Here is a 24,849-nt window from a genome sequence, read left to right on the forward strand (position 1 = left end):
AATGAAAGCGAAATTCAATGAAATATGGAAAATATTATTATTATCATAGCCACCCACCTGCGGTTTGAGTCTGGGCTCAATCAGTATGCTAGAAATAACCCTAAAGAGCACAGCATTAAATTGATTTATGGTCGCCACCACCGTTTCAGAGCCACTTTTGTCGCGTCGCGCCCACGTTGCACCCAGGCACTGATGCGGTATTAGGCGTTTAAACAGCTCCGAGTCCATGCGCGTCAGCTGTTCGGCGAAATGACGCACCGGCACATGCGGGAACCGGAATGCCTGCAGAAAATGCGTGGTGCCACGTAGCGCCGGCGCCAAACACAGTCCCGCAAATTGTTCACTGAACTCAGCGCTGTACTGTTGCGGCAGCAAACCCACACTCATGCTCATATTCAGGCCAGCACCGTTGGCATTTGAACCCACGCCACTCGCCAGCCATGGCGGCACACTACTCTCGCCATACACCTGCTGACGCAGTATGCGCTCCAATCGATGCAGCACCTTCAAATGCAACTCGGAGCGCGGCAAGCGCTTGGATGCAAACGTCAATATCTGACGCAGGCTCTCCTCATGCCAGTCCTCCGGAAAGCCATCCAACCACACATGCAACGCTGAGACTAGTGTTTTTTTATGTTGTTCATGTATGGATGCTGTCGGATCGTAATTGACATCCTCCAGTTGTTGGTGCTCTTCGATCTCTTGCAGATGCTTGTCATTGAGTGTGTCGTAGCGTCGTATGAGCAATTGGAGCACCTCTTTGGGTGTGGAGAAAGTGCGGTAAGTGGAGAGGAACACATTGATGAAAGTCGACTCCAATTCACCATCGTCTGTGGCTAACGCCTCGACTAGGCGCGCCAATGTGGCCGCCTTCACGAAGCGCACACGCACCGTCTCCCATTCGAGATGACTAATTTCATCGTCCGAATCCTATGTCGTCGTACCAAAATGTGTGTTTGTGTGTGTATGTGTATGTAAATAAGGAAAATTGATTAATGCATTTTCATTTGAGTTAGTCAAGGTGAAATTGCCTTTTGGGCAAACAAACTTAATTACAAAAGCTTCGTAGCTTTCACTGGCTGTCGGGTAGGCGGCCTGCCACAACAGCCCGTCACTTGGCGTACACTCGTACTTACATTATTCGCCGATGGTGTTGGTCGATGGTAGCGCACCTTCTTAAGGTAGACTGTGAAAATGGCATTCTTTTCGTGCTCCTCGCCCCAGAGACGCCACGTGGGCTGCAATGACACATAAATCAAAATGGAAAATTAAATTTTATTAGAACATTCAATTATCGCTGGTCTGTTAGTGTTTGAAAGGAGCTAACCTTTGACGAGGCGCACACAATCGATAGTACATATATACTATATGTACGTAGTACATGCATACAAAAGTAAATGCTCATATATATATATATATATATATATGTGTGTGTGTATGTGTATGGATCTAAGAGTTGTTTGTTTTCGACATGCTCCGAATAAATCGATTTTTTGTCGGTGGAATGTTTTTCGAGTAAATGGAAAAGGTGAACGGATAGAAAAGGCGCTACGTGCCTAGTTTGAAAGCAAATATGACACAAAATATATTTTCCAATTAGCTTGCTTGTCTGGTTAATTGCCAAAAGTTGCTATGATATGTCCGCGATTAGTTCTTGCCAAAACTGTATAATTGCATACCCCTGTTATGTAAGAGGATTCAGTTGAAAAAACAAGTTGTTAAGTGCACCTTAATTTGTGGTTCTTTGCAGGGAATTGGGCACTTGAAGGGCGCTTGCGTTGCTAAACATATTTTAATGCTTAAAACACTCAAGTATATGAGATTCATTACAAAATAATTAGGCAAGGCGAGACTACTTTGAGGAAAATTTTCTTGTGACGTCACTTTAGCGATATTCTAAGAGAGCTATTCAAATAACCCATGAGCTTTCAGGAATCAAGTGCTTGTATGGAAAATTTTTTAATTTGTTAAGGTATCTTCACGAAATTTGACTCGAGTTATTATCAATAGAAATGGTATAATCGCTGAAGAAATTGTTTAGATCGGATAACTCTAACATATAGCTGTCATACAATATGAACGATGAAAATTCAGTTCTTGTATGGAAAACTTTTTTTATTTGACGAGCTATCTTCACGAAATTTGACTCGAGTTATTATCCATAGAAATAGTATAATCTCTGACGAAATTGTTCAGATCGGCTAACTATAGCATATAGCTGCCATACAAAGTGAATGAACAAAATCAGGCTTTTCTATGAAGAACTTTTTTATACATACTCGTACATACATATGTATGTGCATATTAAAACAAATATTAATTTTATGCCCATACAAAATCTTAAATTAGTTTATTAATTCAGTCAATGCGATATGGTAAACCAAGTGGCACTCACCGCCACGCATATCAGTCGATATTAATTGCAATAATTGATAGCATAAAAACTTACTTTCTCATTTAATCAAAACTTTCACACTTAATTAAAAGTTTTCAATAAATTGTTGTTAATTATCAGATTTTATTTTAATTGCAAAACGAAGCAATACGCAATTTCGCCACTTTCGTTGTTAATTAAAATAAATAAATATATATGAATTTACAAAGTACATGGCAATTGCCACCATAAACAGGCCACTGGTGGAATTCATGGGAAATGTGGAAATGTACTTCCACTGTAAACAAATGCGAGCGCAGCCGGAATTATCTGGCAGACATATGGACGCACTCATATTTTGAAAACTGTTTTTGCATATTAACAAATTGTTTATTAAAAAGTGAGTGGTGCGAAATTATGAATTGCAAACATCCGCTGAATGAATTGAAATTACAAGGAAAGACTCATAGCAGTTACACATGAAAGCTTATTTTTATATGTATATAGAGATATGTATATTAGTAGGCGTATATGTAAATTTTGAAATCACTAATGCCCACACACACCAATATTTGCACAGAGTGAACATTTGTAAAAATTTAAATGCGCTGAAACATTAATTGAAAGGCACGTACAACAATGGCAATGGACCGGAGAAATGCCTCCGTGATACATACATATATGTATGTATATACATATACATATTAGGGTGGGTCAGAAAATTATTTTTTGCACTAGCATCTTAGACATATACATATATTAGGCTGGGTCAGAAAATTATTTTTTTCACTAGGCTCTTAGAAAGCTCTTTGAAAATTGTCCAAAATATAAGCTCTCAATTGTAAAGGAAAGCTGCTTCACCATAAATTTTTTTTTCTTATTGTCAGTTTGAAAAATTCAGATTTCGCTTTCAACTGCGTAAAAAAATATCTCGTTTCGCAGATTTTGTGTGAAAATATATGCTCTACAAAACGGTGTTTAAAACTTTCTGAATAAGTTGAGCCTTTACGTGATATCCAACGCCAAAATCAATGCAAACAAAATTTGAACAATTAAAAAAAAATATTTGAAATATGAAAAAAAAAATATTTTAAAAGATTAGAAAAAAATTAAAAAAATTAAAAAAAAAATATATTAAAAAAACATTTTCGTAGAGTTATCTAAGAGCCTATTTTTTCGAGTACCAAAAAAAAAGATTCCTTTGTTTTTTACCCACCCTAATATATACATATGCATATAAATGTGTGTCTAACCGCCTATCTGCGCTGCCAATATGTGCAAACGCTCGACATGGCAAATTGAATTTAAAAACACAGCATTTTCCACATAATTACATGCATTACATATGCAACACAGGCGTTTTATGCCCCTCACAAACACATACACTCACACTCACACAACCGTACACACACTCACTTAAGCGTACATACACACACTCATGACTTCACATGTATGCATATATGGCTCTTTTACGTAGAGCCGCAGCAGCCGCCCACCCCTGTGGGTCATTAGCTGGTAGCGCCGTACGCCTGGTACGCGACTCGCGCTTTAATTGAAACTAAATTGGACGCTTTCACTGACTGCCGTTGCAGTGTTGGTCATGAATTCAATTATGTAGCAGCGCAACAACAATAAAGCGACCGTCTAAAATAGTTTATAATGCGCGTAACAAAGCAAGTTCATTCAATTACGGCTTGCATAATAGTGCGGCGCGCGTGTGCGTATCAATGATGGCCCGAGGGCGGCTCATATTCGCAACCCTGTATGCCAGTACCGTGGTTGCGGGTTGACCAGGGCATGAAGTTTTATAAACAGTGTTATATTACCTTCTATGTTCGTTAGTTGTTTTTGTAGATGTATATGTATATATTGATCCGAACATGTTCGCCTGTCCAGGCAGACGGACCTGTCTGTATATACGCCAACGATTCTCTCGGTTTTTGAGATACCGATCTGACATTCTGCATGCGTTCTTTACTCTTCAAAGAGCTGGCGATTTGTTGGAAATGCCCAAATCAAACCACCATAACACATACATTCATACATACATAGCTCCCATACAAACTGCACGGTCAAAAACAAGTTCTTATAGGGAAAACTTTGTTATTTGATGAGATGTCTTCACAAAATCAGTTGTAGATTATTATTCAAGTCCATCCAACAATTTCGAAAGAACTTTTTCAGATCGGATCAGTATAGCATATGGCTGCCATACAAACTGTACGATCAAAATTAAGTTCTTGTACGGAAAACTTTAATAATTTACAAGATATATTCACCAGACTTTACGTGAGGCATTGAAAAACCAAACGCTACAATCTCCGAAAAAAATTTTCAGATCGGACCACTATAGCATATGGCTGTCATACAAACCGGACGGTCAAAAACAAGTTCTTGTATGGGAAACTTTTTTATTTGACGAAATATCTTCACAAAATCTGCCATATATTATTTTCTAAGACATCGCTACAATATCTGGAGAAAATGTTCAAATCGGACCGCTATAGCATATGGCTGCCATACAAATTGAACGATCGAAATCAAGTCCTTGTATCGAAAACTTTTTTACTTGACAAGATATCTTCACCAAATTTAGCTCGAATTATGGTTTATGATAATGGTATAATATGTGAAGAAATTGTTCAGATCGGACCACTATAGAATATAGGTGCCATACAAACTGCACGATCAAAATCCAGATCTTGCATGAAAATATGATTATATTGAAAGTCGAGCAGTTCTACATATCAAAATAGTACCCCCAGCATATTATACATAACTACAGTGGCTTTAAAATCACACGCGGCATTTCCGCTTTTCACGACAGCGGGCGCATATTTGGCACACGCTTTGTTTCCATTGCAGCCACCGCCCAACAAGCAGTTTCCCATTCTTTTGCTAATTCTACTTCTACGGCTTTGGTTTTTGTAAATAGACTTTTATTTTTGTAAATAGGCTTTTGCCCACATATGTTACTTATTATGATAATGAACGCTCGAGCAGCTATTAATTTTTGCCGCTGCCACAAGCAACCGCTGATCGCTGCGGCACATACGCTGGCAGTTTGTTTACGAATTTGCCGGTTTTCCACATGCAATTTTCGCAATTCCACAAAAATCTGCTGGTTTGCTCAACTGCCGATGGCTTGCGAGAGCGCACACGGCAATCAGCAAAGAATTGAGTATTTTCTTATTTCCCTAAAGACGTGTTGTCGGCTGTTGCTATTTTGTTTTTACGAAATTTTTTAGTAATAATATATTTTACGGCTTGTTTGCACTCAAATACTTATTTATTACACGTGTGCGCAGGTATGTGTGTGTATCTGTACATATGTACATACATATGTCTGTAATTGCCAAATGTTTGGCACGCTCTTTGAAAGATCTGCCACTAATTGAGCACTTAAAAATTCGTATTCAAGATTAAGTGCCGTTAAATGTGTTGCAATATCCACAAACATCCTTGTAAAACGCATTAAAAAACGATAACAACAAAAACATAAGATATCTTGCTTTGTATTCGAAGGCATATTTTCGTTTTTTATTTATTTATTTTGGTTATCTGGCTAAAAAAAAACACAGAAAATATTTTTTTTTTGCCTTTTCTTAATTTTTTAAGGCAAAAGCTTTGAAATGCTTCAATTCAAGCAGTGTTTCGGGCACGTTTACCCTGAACTTTTTTATACATTTATTTGTGTTTTTGAGTATTTGTGCTATTAGCACAATTATTCGGTAATTTATTGGTAGCTTAGCTAAATTATATCAAGAAAATTCCTCTAACATTGGAGTGTTGTACGTCAAAAATATGTATAATTCTGGTGGAAGTATTTCTTTGAACTTTCCCAAAACTCATATGTATATCAAGTCTATGCACAGTAAATGTTAATTAATGCTTCCTGCGGTTAAAAATCATGCGGTTGCAGCTACTTACTTACTGAGTCATATACGCATTAGGGTGTGTTTGATTACCGATTTTATACCCTGAACTCCGATTGCCTGTATGTAAGCGAAATAGTTCGTCAGTTGAATTGGAGTTTTGCACGCACCCTTTTTTCGCCAAGAAGCTGTTCATTTGTCGGAACCGGCGATATCGAAAGACTGTAGCATATACATAGCTACCATACAAATTGATCGATTAAATACCTTGTATAGAAGAATTTTGTACTTTAGGAGATATCTTCACGAAATTTGGCCCGGACTATTAACCAAAGCAGCTTTATAATACCCGAAGAAATTTTTCATATCTGAACACTATAGCATATAGCTGCCATACAAATTGATTGATCAAAAATATTTTCTTGTATGGAAAACTTTTGCATTTTACGAGATATCTTCCGGAAATTTGGCAAAAATTATTTCCCAAAGCAGCGGCACAATCTCCTTGGAAATGGTTTAGATCGGACACCTATGGCATATAGCTGCCATATAAAGTGACCGATAAAATTCAAGTTCTTGTATGAAGAACTTCTTTATTTGTCAAGATATCTTCATGAAATTTTGAGCGCTTTATTATTTAAGACAACGGTACAATCTCAGTGGAAATTATTCAAATCGGACTACGATAGCATATAGCTGTCATACAAACTGAACGATCAAAATCAAGATAAAGGTATTTTTATACCATTCCAAGCTATAAGAAATGCACGATGAAGGGTATTATAGCTTTGGTGAAATACAAATAATTTTTTTTTAATTTTTTAGTGTTTTGCCAGACTTTGCTTCGTATGCTCAAATGTTTCTAAACCTTCGAAATCCGACTTAACCCATTGCATACGCAATAAAATTATTGTTTGATTTGTCTTAAAAATGTACCTACCCTATTGTAATCTCATTTGTTTAATTGTTACTTTCAGCACCATTATTTAATTTTACATTTCTGAATGAAAGCTCAAACTCACCAAATGCATAGCAACACATTTTGCTGGCTTATCGCGCGCGTTATCAATCATGATGATTACCCGCGTATACATATGTACATATGTACATACCAACAAACAAATAGAACTGCTTAAAATACTATCACATTATAAGATAAGCAACTTTGCAAATAAAACATAAACAAACGCCGCGCTTGCGGCACATCCCCGCTCTCACACCCACGCTTGACTACTTCTGCCACTACTATATAGCTTTGACAATATGACATTTCGCTTGTGCGCCGCAGCGGATGTTTATAAAAATAGCGAGAGCAAGCAGCGTCTATAAAAAATTAGCAGAAAAACACCAAAATCATTTTCAATGTTACCCTAAAAATAAGGATGAACAATAGGAATCGATATAAATAAATAACAAGTAAAAGAAAATATGCAAATCATATAAAGTCTGCGCGTCGATTTGTCTAATGTCCTAAACGTTGCTAAAATATATGTACATATGTACATGTATAAATATATGTATTTATATGTATATGTTATTAGGATGGATCTTAAAAAAATATTTTTCCCTTTGTTGCTCCTAATAATAAGTTCTTAGACACCTATAAGCAAGTCTCACCAAGGATGGATGGTCCTCCGGCCTGACGGGCCGCTCGGCCAAATAGTTCTATCTCCTACACGTTTATTGCGATTGCCTTGACACTTAGGGAAATATTCTAGACATATCATAGCATTTATAAAACTGCGATTTTTTGAAATGTCAAAACTCACATAACACCTTCAAGCTAATTTTTTGTTGTTGTAGAATTAAGGTTTATATACCATATTCTGTGAATTGTACGCTATTTAAGTTTATAATGTGATATTTTTTTTTCTACTTAATAAAGAATTTGAATTTGAATAATTTTTTGTACTAGACAACTGTAAGACGGCGGAAAACTAATTCGGGTGTGTAAACTCACATTGAGCAATACCAAAAGCTCCGTCAGGATCGGGAAGAACCGCTCCAAGCCGTTCGATATCAAAAGAGGTTTCAGACAAGGCGGCTGCCTATCGTGCCACTTCTTCAATTTACTGCTGCAGATAATAATTCGAGCTGCAGAGCTTAATTGAGCGGGTACAATTTTCTATAAGAGTGTAAAACTACTGGCGTCCTCTTACAATTCATATCGAAAGACTTTCATCGATGTGTCTAAGAACCAATTTTTCAGAGTACCAAGCGAAAAACAAAATTCGTTTTTTACCCACCCTAGTGTACACATATGTATGTGTGTTCACATGTATTTTGGTCATTTGACATTTACAAAAAATGCCTTCTTAGCAGAATTTTACGACTTCAATAGTGTGTACATAAATGTTGTAAAATATTTTATTGCAAAATAGTTTTTGTTTTTTTGTCAGCAAGTTTTCACGGTCAGAAGCAGGAAGGTGAAGGAAAAGTCTATTCTCAAATTTTTATCGCTTTGACTTCGCTGCAAAGCGATTAATGACAGCTGACGAACATATTCTAGCTTTTCATAGATAATTCTGAGTTTGTTGAGCACTCACTCTCGTCTGTACCCAGCTTCGTTTGAATCAGCTCGTTTATAAATATACTTATGTATGTATGTAAATTTCAAGTTTATAACAAAGAGCGGAATTTCCTCAACGACTTAATGGCACTCGCTTGGAACAAAGGGCAGTATGTTACTACGATAAACCGGTTTAGAACGGCACATTGCGTACAAATTGCCGCTTTGCATATTGTGGAACCGAGAGCAACCGACAAATCTTGGCTTTTGCGAATGTTGTAAATAAAACTGTCGATAATTTGAACAAAAGTAAACAATTTGCAAATTAATGCCGCAAATTTATCTGAGGAATGCTAAAATACGAGAGTACGAACGCATTAAAGCTCATTTGCCGGATTATTTTATGGAAATAAAATACACTTAATGAATTCCTCATTATAAATTATGCCCAAACATACAACATATTTATTTGATGGGGCTTCAGCTATTTTTGAAGGTTTTCTGATTCATTATACCCTGAATGGGATTTGTAACACACCGAAAGAAACGTCAGAGACTCCAGAAGGTTCATATATAAATGATCAGCATGAACTGAGTCGATTTAGCGATATCATACATAAATTTGGCACATATAGTACATATACATACATATGTATATGTATGTATACTTTTCTGCCAAAGAAGCTGCCAATTTGGAATCGCCGATACTGAACCATTATAGATATACTTACATAGCTGCCATACAAACTGAATGATCAGCATCATATCCTTGTATGGGAATCTTTTTTATTTGTCGAAATGTCCTCGAATCATAAGGCAATGCTACAAACCTCGAACGTTTCTTTTAGAGCGTACCACTATAGCCGAAGGCCAGCAAGAGATCAAATGTGTCGACCAAGGATTTCAGATCCATCAATTTCCACTCCTCCTTATTGAAAACATTAGAAGATTGATTGATCTGCACTTAAGGGGTAATAAGAAATCGACTTTCCAGGGCACAAAGGTAGGTCAGTGGACACTGCCTTATATACTCGCGAGGGCCAAAAGAAGTTTGCAGTGGGGACCTCCCTTGAGACCGAGGGGCATAAAACAACTAGATGCCGAAGGCGGTCATTAGAACTTTAAATACATTCAGGCTTTACTGGAGCCTTAAGCAACTCATCTTCAAATTTCTCTGTGATAGAACAATGGTAGCGGAATAGAGTAAGTGAATCTTGGTTGCCAATTATCAAAGCTTGAAGAATTCGGCTGCCGGGTGATTGCCTACGCGGACGATGCAGCTCTAAATATTGAGAGAAATTTTTTGAATACTACGCTTGAGCCAAATCCGGGGTATATTAGTATTGTACGCAAACCTGAACTAAGTAAGGCATAGCTGCCATACAAACTGACCGATCAAAATCCAGTTTTTGTATGGAAAATTTTGTATATGTGGGTATTCTAACTTTGCCGCAAAAGGTTGAGGTTTTTTGGAAAGCTCTCAGTAATATTAAGAAAGAAAGTGACGTATCAAAGGAACTACAAATTTACGGAAATTAAAATAAAAGCTGCAAAAAAGAAAGGTTTTCAGCAAGCACAGCTTCGCAATTGCTTCTTCATTATTAATACAAATATGCTTCGTTAATTTACCTTCGTGTAACAGTAATTTTTCGCATGCAAATCTTTTGTTTTCTTCGAGAGATTGCGCAAGGTGGCGCCCGTGCAGGCGCACAAATATTTCAAACTGGACACCACTTTCTTTTCGGCGCTTGTGGCGTCGAGATCATCGTACGAATGATATGAGCTATTGCGGCGTGACTTCGAGAGTGGCGTGGTACATGTTGAATTCGTGGGCGATTTGAAGAAGAGATCAAATGTGGGCGCCGACTTGTGATGATGAAAATGATGGAATTGTAATGTGTGGGTTTTCACAGTATTTGACTTGACGCCGGGAGATTCGTGCGGGACGGGGGATGGTTGTGGCGATTTCGGGGTACGTGGGGATGCTGGTGGTTTGGGCGATTTTGCCGGTTGATATTTTGTGTCATTGGAATGTAATGCTTGTTGTTGTTGTATTTGTTGCTGTTGCTGCTGATCTAACGCAGTTAGCGGCGGTTGTTTTAACACATGTTTGAGCTGTTGTTGCAGCTGCTTTTGCAATTGTTGCTGCAATAGTTGTCGTTTTTGCAAAAATTGTTGTTTTTCCAACAGCTGTTGCTGCTGCTGTTGTTTTTGTTGCTGCTGCTGTTGTGGTTTGCTGTGTAATAAAGTTTTCGGTTTTGGCGGCAGCGGTGGCGGCACACCGTAATCCAGCGAAGGCATTAAACTACCGCTATCAATTTGTACGACTTGCTGTTGTTGTTGTTGCAGCAGCTGCTGTTGTGTAGTAAGTTCAGTCTGGGTTTGTGTTTGTTGCGGCAGATGTTGCTGCTGGTGGTGGCTATAATGACTATGCTTATGAAGATGTTGATGATGATGATGCTGATGCTTGATTTGTTGATTCTGTTGTTGTTGCTGCTGTTGTAGCAGCGCGTGATTTATTTCGCTGACTTCGTGCTGCTTGCAAGTCGCTGGCTTGTGTAGCAAATGTTGCAACTGATGCTCGCTGCTATGGCACCTTGTCAGCTTTAGCGGCTTGGGTGGTTTGGGGGGTGGCGGTGAGGTACGTGTGGGTCGTGGTAGACGCGCTTGCTGACGCCGCAATGACTCTTGACTGCCGTTGCTCCTGCCAAAGTCAATTTGGCTGTCGTCAGTGTCGTCGTCGTTGTTGCTGTTTGCTCGCTCTATTGTTGTTGCTGGTGTTTTGGTATTCACTGCTGACTGGCTGCCACTTTCAATTATGAAACTCTATATGAAAAGAATGTGCAATGAAATTGAATGCGTTCAACGAACATGACGCGGCGAATTTGGAAAACGATAGAAGCACAAAACGAATTGAAACTGAACAACGAAATGGCGGCAAATGGCACTGATTGCAATTGATTGTGGAAAAATGTGGAAAGCGTAGCTTTCTTTAAACGAAATGCGAAATTATAAAATTTCACTACAAAACATATTGATTTATTTCTTCTAAATCATTTCAATTTATACCCTAAACAGAGTCCGCCTGTCCGTATATACGCAAACAAGTCCCTCAGTTTTTGCGCTATTGTTCTAAAAGTTTGCACACTTCTTTTTTTCTCCAAGAAGCTGCTTATATGTGGAAATCGTCGATATCGGAAAACTATATCATATAGCTGCCATGCAAACTGAACGATATAAATCAGTATCTTACATGAAAAACTATTTTATTTGAAGAGATATCTTCCCAAAATTTGACATGATTTATTTTCCAAGGCAACAGTATAATCTCAGAAGAAATTGTGGGGATCGGGCCATTATAGCATATAGCTGTCATACAAACAGACCGATAAAAATCATGTTCTTGTATGAAAAACTTTTTATTTGACAATATTTCTTCACAAGCTTTGGCAAGAAATATTGTCTAAAAAAATGCTATAATATACGAAAAAATTTTTTGGATCCGTTTACTAAAGCATATATAAATCCAGTCCTTGTATGGAAAACTTTCTTAATTAACGAGATATCTTCACGAAATTTGGTCGAGATTATTACTATAAACAAAGATACAAACTGCGAAGAAATTTTTCGTATTGGATCACTATAACATAGTATAGCTGCCATACAAACGGAACCATAAAAATTAGGTTCTTGTATGATGAACTCTTTTATTTGACGAGATATTTTCACGAAATTTGACACAGATCATTGCCTAAAGCAACGATATAATATCCGAAGAAATTTTTTAGATCGGATCACTATAGGATATAGCTGCCATACAAACGGAACGATTAAAAACGATATTTTATATGAAAAACTTTTTTATTTGAAGAAATATCTTCTCGAAATATGGCATGTATTATTTTCTAAACGAATTCTACAATATGCATAGAAATGGTTTAGATCGAGAAGGTATAGCATATAGCTGCCATACAAACTGATCCATCAAAATTATATCCTCTCAAGGAAAATTTTTTTATTAGACAAATTATCTTATGAAACTTAGTAATTTATCAAAATAACAGTGATTTGATTAAATGAGAGCTTATTTAACCGCTCTCACTCTCTCTAAATCCAAACCAGTCTACTAACAATAACCGTCATTAAACATTGCAAATCAACCACAATATACGCTAATCAAATAAAATCAGCAACCAAAGTCATTTCAATGCATGTTTTTCTTAATTTTTATTGCACAAATTGCGCGCACAGCTTGCGGCATATTGCGTGTGAGTTCAATATCCATAGCGCCATAGTAGATGTCTTTCAAATTGTAAATACAATTAACAATTATCGCCGCAGGCAATTAACAATTGAGGCAGCATGCAGCTGCCAAGCAAGCGCACACATACACATATATACTAGCACATACATATGTACATACGCATATAAACCAGCACACAAGTCACACACAAAGTTGCAAAGCCAGCGCCCACAATTGGCAAACGCGCCGCGTGTTGCGTATACGCCCGTGACCTTGACTACGCAGTTTGGGGTTACTGGCGACAATTGAGTAGCCAAATGAAGCGCAAGTTGACCGCGGCACTTGCTCACATTTGCACTTGTCACTGCGCGTAGACGTCTCGGCATGGCTTGCGGGTCTGCACGTTCGACGAACCCTGGCGCTGCTTAAGTGGCGGCACTATTATTTGTGGATGCTTCGTCAGCAGCGACGCCGTCATCAATCGCCGCGCAATGTCACAAGATTTAAAGTGCTATTCATTGTTTACCAATACATATGTATGCGTGTGTGTGTTTGTGGTTTATATTTGGCATTTCTCGCGATATTTAGACAATTAGACATTCGAACAATTAGACGTTTGCCAAAATCGCGACGAGTGGGGCTGGCGATTCAGCCGACAAGCTCGAGCACACTTCAAAGTTTTGCTTGCTCGCGTTGAGCTGAGATTACTACATTCGCGCATTTGCGTGTATTTCTCATTACTCATTACTGTGCTTATAAAACTTGCTTGTTTTGTTGTTGCAAAATTATGATAATTATTATTAGTGCCGCTGCAGCCATTAACAATGTTGCTTTCGCATTCATAAATTCACTTAGCAATACGCTGAACTGCGATTGTGTGGCGGCAGCCGACTTCATGTCTCAAGTGACCCAATGTCAATCTGAGAAGACTTTCAGTTGTCTACGCAGCAAGTTTCATTGAGTTTATATATGTATGTATCGCCGTAAATGTACATGTAATAGAAGATTTATCAGTAGTTTGTCTAGATTTGGCATGCTAAGCCGACTGATTTTACTTTGTTTGGGTACATCATGGGAACTCCAATTTTACATAGAACCTTCAAGTCAGAGTTCAAGCAGTCTGTAGACAAATCAACTGCAACTGAACTGAAGTCAACGTTCGATTGGCACTTTTAACTGGACATTGAACATCTTACCAGATGACTGGAAGAAGATGAGATAGAATCTTTTTCATAATCAAGGTAAAAAGATCTCAGATCTCATATTTTTTGCAACCCCAGTAATATAGAGAAAAAGAAATAAAAGCCCTAAGCAGATTTATGACAAGTTCAGGACGTTTTGCGGATAGCTGGCATCTCTGTTAATAAAATTCTAAGTGTAATACCCCCGCCCTGCTGATGAATCAGCCAACTAACCTAACCCAAGTCAACGCTGTCTTCTATGACTTTCAAATAAATTCTAGCCTTATGTTATGTTAGGTCAGGTTAGATGGCTGATCAAAAATCGCAAGTGGACTATATATCAAGTCCTTTGTGAAGCCATAGAAGAGATAAACTCCTGTGTTCGAACTTATAAATTAATTAATTATGTAATTAATAGCCAAAACAAAATTGCAAAGGCTTTTAATTTCCATTCACGCCAGCTTGGTGCGATGCCTAGAGGTATGCGCTCTCAAGTGTTCAAGTATTGTCCTACCAAACGCAGTACAGTCTAGAAGGAAGTGTGGAGTTGTTTCCAACACATCTCATTTCATCTCATGATAGTACTCCCAGCCTTACTACGTGATCGTCAATAGCGCAATGGCCTGTTAAAAGCTCCACAACTAGGGAGAGGCTATCCTCACCCTCGTGCAAAGAGATCACTACATCTTGAGACAAAAGGCTTTTGCGACTGCGCATGTACCTATGGTGGCACAGCACTGGCCAAGCTTCAGCGAAGCCCTGCTATTTAGTAGTAGAACACAAGAGGATACGGAAGCAGCGACCCGATCCCATTCTATCATGTTCTAGGGTGCCTTTTCTTGCTAGCTCATCGCTTTACAGTTTCCTGCGATCCCGCTGTGGCTTGGCACTCATACCAGTCATATCACAAAGACACTCGATGCTATTGATATCAAGGTTAGGCACTCTTTGACCAGCCCTGAACGCACTATTAATGAGTTCAAGGCTAGTATCGCCGCTCTGCTATCTGAGTGGAAGTTCACTCTCTGAAGGAGGCTGCACTCTGGGGGAGTGAGTTTACTGCTACCTTAATGGCTGCAATCTCGACCTGGAAGTCACTGCAATAGTCAGAAAGTCTGAAGTTGGAGTCGATTGAGAGCTCCTGATAATAAACCCCTCCACCAATTTTCACCCTACCACACCGACTGCGCGCGCGATGAAATTGCTGCTCTGGAAAGCTTTAATTAAATCATTATCTTTATTTAGTAATTATTATATATTTTTATAGCATATAATTGCTATTTTGTTAAATAGACTAGCCCTTGAACTATGCATGTTTGTATGTATCATAAATATTGCAAAGCTGTTTTAGAAAAAACTCACAACATTTACATACAATTAAGCTGGCAACCTTGTGTTACTACTTTTTCGTATTGAAAACATTTATCGCCGCTGGAATGCAGCTGCTTTATCGTTTTCACATAATCGCTTAGACATACATACATACATGCTTATATATGTATGTACTTATGTATGTATATTTCATACTTCAAATGCCGCTTAGCTGGCTATAGACTTTGCATTTTGCAATTATTAATCACCTCACCACCACTGCGCTTAATCGAAGCAGTAAGTACATAAGTAGTATATACGCCAACGAGTCATTTAGTTTTTTAGGTATCGCTCTAAAATTTCGCGTATGTTCTTTTCTCCCCAAGAACATGCTTATTTATCGTAACTGCCGATATCGGACAACTATAGCATATAGCTGCCATAATTTGGCATATATTGTTTTCTAAAATGCAGACCTTCTATGAAAAAGTTTTTATTTGAAAAGGTATCTTCCCAAAATTTAGCCAGAACTTTTATTTAATGTAACGGTATAATCTGTGAAGAAATTGTTCAGATCGGATAACTATAGCATATAGCTGCCATACAAACTGATCAATCAAAATCATGTCCTTGTATGAAAAACTTTTTTATTTGACAAGATATCTTCCTGAAATTCAACATGGCTTATTGCCCAAGACTATGCTACGTTAATTGCAAAAATTTTTCAGATCGGACCACCATAGCATATAGCTGCGATACAAACTGATCAATCAAAATCATGTCCTTGTATGAAAAACTTTTTTGTTTGCAAAGATATCTTCACGAAATTTAGCGTGGATTATTGTCCAATACAAGGCTACAATATTCAAAGAAATTGTTCAGATCGGATCACTATAGCATATAGCTGTCATATAAACTAATCGATAAAAATCATATCCTTGTATGAAAAACTTTTCCATTTGACCGGATATCATCATGAAATTTGGCACTGCTTATTGTCTATATATTATATATGTATTTTTTCCCAGGAAGTCATTGAAAATGTGGCAGAGCACTTGCAATTATTTACAAGCGTGGAGGTCAACAGTCAACATTAAATGCCATAAATGATGCGTTGAATGTATGTACATTTGTATTTATGTATGGTTTGCTATGCATTTGATACAAAACTTTGTTTATTTTCAAACTAATTTTGGAAAATATTTTCATTCACAAAGTTTTGTTTATTTTACTTGAACCGCAAGCTGTGTGATCAAAGTGCTAGGCATAAACACTCAAGCATACAGATGTACATATGTATGTATATGCGCACGTTCGGGGCATTGCCTTCGAATTGTCAATACAACGCTAACGGTGTATTAGCAGCGCGTATGCGTCGTGCCATATTTGTTATTTGTGCGCGCAGTCGCCACCTTTCGGCGCCGCATAAACACTTCCTAATGACCTGGCTGTCAAATGAGGTGAGCTGCAGCCCACATCCTCGCCACACTCGGCGCACACGCGAACTCACTCATATTTGGTGTGTAGTGAGCAGAAAGTAAATATGCACAACAGCAGGAACAAACTTTAGTCGGGAATGCGCGCATTAGAGGAGTGAAGGAACGCAGTTTCTTGATTTTTGAACATTTAACCTTAACACACACACGAACACTTAGATATACAGTACTGCCTTGCGGAAGTGTGAAAAATTGTAGTTGTAAACATATTAGGCCTGAGCAAGTGCCAGACACATTCTTCGCAGCTTGGAAACGCACAGATGTTGTATATATAAGTAAGTATGTGTCTGTCTGTGTAGTGTATATATTTATATATGTACATACATATATACAGAGATGCACAAGTTTCGATTTTAATAGCGTTGAAATACTCAATTAAGCGGCCTGCTATTAATTGTTGAGAGTTCCTGGTAGTAACTTCAAAAAATGCTGCAAACGCTGTGTTTTGTTTACACTTATTAAGCGAGACCTTCGTTTCCAGTGAAATTACTTTTGTTTAAAAATTTAATTTTTATGAAAAAAATATTCTTCATCCATTTCCATATTTCTATTAATTTTATTTCTATGAATGACTAGAGCTTGATTGGTTAGTTTGTATGATAGCTACATGTGTATATGCTATAGTGGTTCGATCCAAACAATTTCTACGGAGTGTGTATCGTTAGTTTTAGCAATAAATCGGGCTAAATTTGGTGAATATATCTTATCAACTAAAAAAGTTTTTCATACAAAGACTTGAGTTTATTCGTTCAGTTTGTATGGCAGCTATACGCTATAGTGGTCCGATCTGAACCATTTCTTCAGATATTAAAGGGTTTTCTTTAGTGGTAGTATTGCCCAAATTTCTTGTAGATACTTCCACAAATGAAAAAGTTTTCCGTACAAGCATTTGATTCCGATCGTTCAGTTTGTATGGCAGTTATATGCTACAGTACTCTAATATAAGCGATTCCGACAACTAAGTAGCTTCTTGGAGAGGAAAGTACGTATCTAAAATTTCAGATCGATATGTCAAAAATTGAGACACTAGTTCGCGAAAATACAGTCGGACAGACAGATGAACGTGACTACTTCGACGGCTTCGGCTCGTCACAGTGATTTCTTATATACAGAAATAGTGTATCCTACGGTTCCTTCTGGATGTTCGAGACTTCATGCCAAATTCAATATATCCTGTTCAGGGTATAAAAATAACTTATTTTGATTTATTTAAAATTTTTTCCCTGTTTTACTTTTGTATTATTTAAAAACTTCATTTTCTTATGTTATTTAATATTTTTTTTTTCAAAAAATATTATTTTATTTCTTAAATTTTTTTTTAAAGTTGCCTTGTTTTTCTTTTGTTTTATTTTTTTTTTAACATATATTTTTTTGTAAATTTCACTTTCTTCCATTATTTAATTTTTTTGCCAGAAAAATTTATTTTATTTGTTTAAATTTTTTTGTAAAAATAAATTTTTTTATTGTTAATTTTTTTTTTGTAATATTTAAAAATTTCATTTTCTTATATTATTTAATACTTTTTTCTTTCAGAAAATTTTATTTTATCTATTTAAATTTTTTTGTAGAAATAATTTTTTTCCCTGTTGTCCTTTTGTTTTTTTTCCAATATTTAAAAATTAAATTTTCTTTTATTATTTAATATTTTTTCAGCAAATATTATTTTATTTATTTAATTTTTTTTTTAAAAATAAATTTTTCACTCTTTTTTTGTTGGTTTCTTTTTTGTAATATTTAAAAACTTCATTTTCTGATATTATTTCATATTTTTTTATTTTCAGAAAAAACATCGAAATACGGCCTTTTTATGGGTAAGTGACAAATCTCATTCCACCAATATTTAATAAAACCTTAAAAATGTTATGATTCTTTAAACAAATTTTAATTTCTGCAATCTTTTCACAAATTCATAAATATGTATGTACATATGTATGTACATATATACATACATATTTATGCATGTCAATAGTTACATAGCACGCACACTTCCCGCTGAAATCAATTACTCAATTTAATGCGAAATCAGCTACGCTCCAAAAAGCTCGAAAACCAGCAGATAATTGCAATTAAAAGTGCGTTCACAGCGCAAAATGCTCTAATTTTCGTCTTAATTCGCCAGCAAGCACGAGATAAATACACATGCACATATGTACATACATATACATATATACATACATATGTATATATTCGACTACCGATAACCTTTCCTTCCTGCGCGGCTTAAGCTTAGATGCCGTCTACGTGTTCGGCGCTTATCTCACGCCATGTCACTCCAGACCAAAGCCACTAAAATTCACGAACACTTTCGAAATTCGAAATTTATTCGAAAAACAAAAAAACAGTTAGCTAATTTTTATGCGCAATGCCAAGTTAAAAGCATTTCCTAAGCAAAAACTGTGAATTTGTAGCAGACACGCTCATAAACAAGCGCTGAGTGGTGAGAGGCGAGAGCATACCGAATTTGTCAACAATTTCTTTGCACCACAGGAAGTGTTAATGATGTAATCAACAGCAACTATTTCATGTATTTCATAACTTTTTATGTAAAGCACTTACAATTTGCTTTCAAAAACATATACATATGTATGTAGGTATATGTGCTAAGTGTGTTTGTATGTATGAGTGTCTATACATTTTTGTCGTTGTACAAAACAAAGCGTGAACAGCTGTTGCTCCATCGGGACAAAATTCCTAAGCAGCATATATAAAAATACTACATATACATATGTATATATACATATGTATACATGTATGTGTGTGTGTGCACAAGTGCGCCTCGTATGCGCTTAGTTTCTTATGCTTATAGTAATAAAAGCAAGTGTTATGCGGGTGTATCGTCCATTAAGCACGAAGCTAATTGCCTTTAACACTACGGAAGCAACAACAACAAAAAACCAACAACAGCGGCAATTTCAAGCGAAAAGGGAGCAAAAACTGAAACAAAGGAGTTGCTTCTGTTTTCAAGTGCAGCGCCATGACTCAAGCTTAGTACAGACACACAAATATTATACATACATACATACATATCTACATAGTATTGTTTTCGGTGATTAGCTTAATTTGAGAGAAATGGCGAAATGAATACTAAGTTGGGATTTCAAATGAGTTGTGCTTGTAGCTATCGCTACATACATACATACATATGTACATATGTTGCGAAAAATGTTAAATATAACTTAAGTGTGACTTCATCTTACTCAGATTATATTATAGAACGCTATACTAAGCAAAATAGTAGAAGTAATCAAGCATCAAGTAATCAAGAAAGAAGAATCAAGTATCGCATAGTGATAAAAGCCACTGTGATGAGCAAGTTTGTTTGTGACTTGTTTGTTCGTTTCACCACTTTTTAAGTTAGCGATTTTGAGACAAGAACTAGGTAGGTAGATAGGTAGGTAGGATGTCTGTCTGACGATGCACAAAAGCTTTTAGGAGGCCCATTATGATGAGACAATTACTAAAACCAATAAAGTTATCAACGCTCAATGATAACCGAATACTTTTGCCCCGAATTGGATGATATGAACTTATACTGAAGACGAGTTCTTTTTCTCAGAAAAAAGGATCTGGAATAGTCCGAAAAACGATAATTGACGACAACCTCATCCAACGGTCTTGTCCGCAAGAACGCTTTAAATCCTCCTCAGATGCTATATTAAAAAGGACTTGGTAATAAAGACAGGATTGACAGTGCATGCAACAACTATTCATCGGAGGCTCAGAGAGGCAAGACACAAATACCGATCACCTACAAAAAAAAAGCTTTTTTGAGCCAACGAGTGCAGAATCAGCGAAATAGCATGGAAATCGGTCGGTGGATCAGTGGCAGACGGTTATTTTACCGGATGAATCCAAGTTTAATATCTGTGGATGGTATCCATCATGTATGCAGAAGGTCAGGCGTACAGTTTGGTGTAGAATGCATACAAACAACAGTGCGAGTGGACAGGATGATCAAGCGTGTCTACTTAGCCGCGTACGTCTGTCAAACCGTCCAGCTGTCTGCACATACACGAATTAGTATGAGAATTAGTATTAGAGATATGGCCAGAAAATTTTGGACGCGTCCTCCCCCTAAAACCCTGTTCATTTGTTAGAACCGCTGATATCGAAGCAACATAGCTAATAGCTGTCATACAAACGGGACGATCGAAATTAAGTCCTTGTATGGAAAACTTTTTTAATTGACGTGATATCGGTCACGGTTATTATTATAAGCAAAGATATAATATCTGAAGAAATTGTTCAGATTGGATCACTATAGCATAAAGCTGCCATATAAACTGCACAATCAAAATAGAGTCCTTGTATGGAAAACTTTTTTAACTGAGGAGATATCTTCATGAAATGGGGTTGAGATTATTACTACCGAGAAGAATACAATCTCCGAAGAAATTGTTCAGATCAGCCTACTATAGCATATAGGCGCCATACAAGCTGAACGATCAAAACCAGTATAAATGCCTTTTTATACCCTTTTATGCTATAAAGTGTGCACCTGTGAAGGGAATTATAGCTTCCGCGTAGCCGAAGTTTACGTTTTTTTTTTTTTTTTTGGTTTTTGCTGACAGACTTGGCAACCCTATCAATTATTGCTAACTCACACATTTATCAGGCCGAAAGCTCAACTTCACAGTAGCGATGAATATTAATAATTACCTCCCAGCATACTTATATTGCTGGGAAATATGTTTTTGTACAACAAAATAATAGACACGTCATGAGCAAACATAGTGCTGTGATTTGACAATTACGGAAAAGCAAAACGCTTATAAGATTAGCACAACAAATGGGATTGCAACAAAAAAGCAAGTTTATTTTGCAAATAACGCTAGCCAAGACTTTGAAAATGCTCAAATATGCTAGACTTATACACATATGTATGACTGTAAGTCTGTATGTATGTTTGTATGTATGTGTGCTTTATTGAGCCATAAAAATTTATGTTAGGGTGTATAGGTGTATATTACAACTGCCTGCTCATTTATCATTTCTTCTCCCGTCCGTTTCGCAGATGATTTTTTAAAAACTTTTGAAGTCATTTTGCACTTTTCGTTGCCTACAATTTGTTGTTGGCTGGCTAGTTTGTAGTTTTCCAACTCCAGTCGTTGATTTTACTCACATGGTAGGGTTATTTGAAGACCTGTGCCGTTAATGGTGTTTTCGAAGCTGTCAGTGCTATGCCAAACCGCTGCCTGGTTCCCTATCTGGTTCCCTGCCTGGTTGTCTGCCTGATTGCCTGCCACTGCACATTCAGCCACATCGCCAACATCCGTTTTATGTTGCTACTGCCACTGCACGCGCACAGCCATATACTTTTATGACAGCAGCTTGTTGGCGACGATTAGCTGCGCTAAGTGTTGTTCACACACACACACATGCATACGCACATTCTTTCACAGAGACGGTGATAAAAGCGCTGTCTGCCGCTAGCAACACATTTGTTTGTATGTCAGTGCGTGCAAGACTCGCTCGCAGTGGGAGCGCGTGTTTACATTCATGTGTGGCATATCAGCGCTAGGGCCCCCCAACACACATGTGCAATAATTCTAGATTCTAGAGGTGTGTTTTGTGTACCTAAATTGTTGTGTGTACATGTGTGTGTACAATACTGATATGTAAATACGCTTTTGAATATTATTCACTTTTGTTTTCATGTATACACTTACTATATCATTAAGCTTATGCCTGCTATTGTAGTCATTTGACGCTGTCAGCTGCTCAGCGTGCTTCCCCGCTTGTTAGAGCGTCGCGTTTAATGTCTCAGTTACGCCTTTTGCATGAATCACAAAGCCTCAAAAGTACTATATACATATAACTATCTGTACATAAATTTCCATATATACTGATATATACATATATATTTGTATATAGATATGTATACACTATGCGAAAAGAAATACAAGTGCACGTTTGTACTACATAAATAGCGCTGAGCTGACTGTGCGCAAACTATATTTGTAAAATTCATTTAATGAGGGTTCGCTTTTAAAGCGGGGGTGGTGACTGACAACCGCCCATATTACATTTATTACATTTTATGTCAGAGTCCATTTTGGTTCTGTCACATTTGATGCGCATATCTGGTTGTATGTAGGTCGTGAGTGACATGCCTGTCGGAAAAAAGAGCTTTAAGCATGTCTTTCCTTAAGGAAATCTTAAAGTTTGTTAGACGGAGGGTTGTAAAGCTGAGAAAGCAAAATGTTGGATTATTGAAACCACTTTGTCCAACTATGATAGATGAGGTTACTGATTGTAAAAGTGGAATAACAGTTTGAGTACAGCTTAAAGCTTAATATAAGAATACTGACGAATGTGGCTGGTGCTTTGGGAATACAATTTCGCAGCTCACAGTTTAAACATTTTATTTAAAGTTTTTCTAAGGATTTTTCAAGTAGTTATAAAATCTGCACACAGCTTAAAGCTCGCTTAAGCTTTATGTGAAAATACTTAGGGAGAAAATCTGGCGCTTTAGTGATATAATTTCGAGGCTCACAGTTTCAAAATTTAGTTTTAAGTTTTTCTAACAGTTCATTATAAAGTTTAAACACAGCTTAAAGCTCCCTAAAGCTTTCTACGCAATTATTTAGTGAGAAAATCTGGCGCTTTAGTAATATAATTTCGCAGCTCAGAGTTTCAAAATGTAGTTAAAAACTTTACATGCCATTCCAAAGTTTGAACACAGCTTTAAGTATGCTAAAGCTTTATATGATAAATCTGAGGAAGAAAATCTGGCTCTTTGAAAATATAATTTAGCAGCTCACAGTTTCAAAATGCAGTTAAAAACTTTACAAGTTATTCAAAAGTTTGAACGCGGCTTAAAGCTTGCTAAAGCTTTATGTAAGAATACTGAGGGAGAAAATCTGGCGATTTAGGAATATAATTCGCAGAGGTTGAAAAACGTATTTGAATTAATTTTAATTGAATAAGGCTTTATAGCTTTATGTAAGAATTGACGAAGAGTGTCTGGCCCTTTAAAAATATTATTTTGGCGCTCAGTTTCAAAATGTAGTTAAAAACTTTACAAGTCATTCCAAAGTTTGAACAAAGCTTTAAGCTTGCTTAAGCTTTATGTGAGAATACTGAGGGAGAAAATGTAGCGCTTTATAAATATACATAATTTCGCAGCTCACAGCTGTAAAATGCTTTCAAAACCATGAGAAGTCATTCCATAGCTTTAAGCTTGCTAAAACTTCATATGAGAATACTGAAAGGAAAAGTCTCGCACTTTAGGAATATAATTTCGGCGTTCACAATTTCAAAATGTATTTCAAAGCTTTTAATTTTAAATTTTTTATGTTACTTCGTGTTGCAATCTCATTTCTTCTTGCAGTCTCGATATCTCTCATACTGAAAATCCATAATTTATCAAACTGAACTATCGAAATCCAATACTTCTATGAAAAACTTTTTTATTTAACGAGAAATCCTCACGAAATTTAATATGGCTTATTGTATAAGGTAATGCTACAATATCTGCCTATATGGTTGAAATCGGGCGATTATAGCATACAGCTGCCATACAAACTGATCGACCAAACTCAAGTTCTTATAAGGAAACTTTTTTATATGGCGATGTTTCTTAACGAAATTCTATAGGGATTATTTTTTAAGGCAGCGCTGTATGCTCCGAAGAAATTGTTCAGATCGGATCACTATAGCATACAGTTGCCATACAATTTGAACGACCATAACCAAGTTCTTGTACAGAAGACATTTTTATTTTACGAAAAAGTTTCACAAAATTTTACACGGATTATTTTCAATACCATTTATTATTATTATATTATTAAAAGATTATTTTTTATATTTTTCCCTGCTGAATGCACCTCAGTTGCCAATTTCCTGCAGGTACACCTG

The 24,849-nt window shown here is 36.8% G+C and overlaps 1 protein-coding gene across 6 annotated transcripts in view; it reads right to left on the minus strand.

The window, feature by feature from the left end:
• The window catches only part of LOC126762108 (ral guanine nucleotide dissociation stimulator-like 1), a 43,358-nt gene that overhangs the window by 2,244 nt on the left and 16,265 nt on the right, over positions 1–24,849 (minus strand). For 5 of the 6 annotated variants that reach the window (XM_050478629.1, XM_050478626.1, XM_050478627.1 and 2 more), the window contains 2 exons: positions 1,137–1,238; positions 58–930 (listed from right to left, as the gene is read on the minus strand). In XM_050478629.1, the coding sequence (XP_050334586.1) occupies positions 58–930; positions 1,137–1,238 (975 nt within the window). Of the gene's footprint in view, positions 1–57; positions 931–1,136; positions 1,239–10,387; positions 11,585–24,849 lie in introns of all 6 variants that reach the window. The other variant, XM_050478624.1, reaches the window with a different exon arrangement.

Source organism: Bactrocera neohumeralis, chromosome 6 (genome assembly GCF_024586455.1).
Source record: "Bactrocera neohumeralis isolate Rockhampton chromosome 6, APGP_CSIRO_Bneo_wtdbg2-racon-allhic-juicebox.fasta_v2, whole genome shotgun sequence".
Classification (NCBI taxonomy): domain Eukaryota; kingdom Metazoa; phylum Arthropoda; class Insecta; order Diptera; family Tephritidae; genus Bactrocera; species Bactrocera neohumeralis.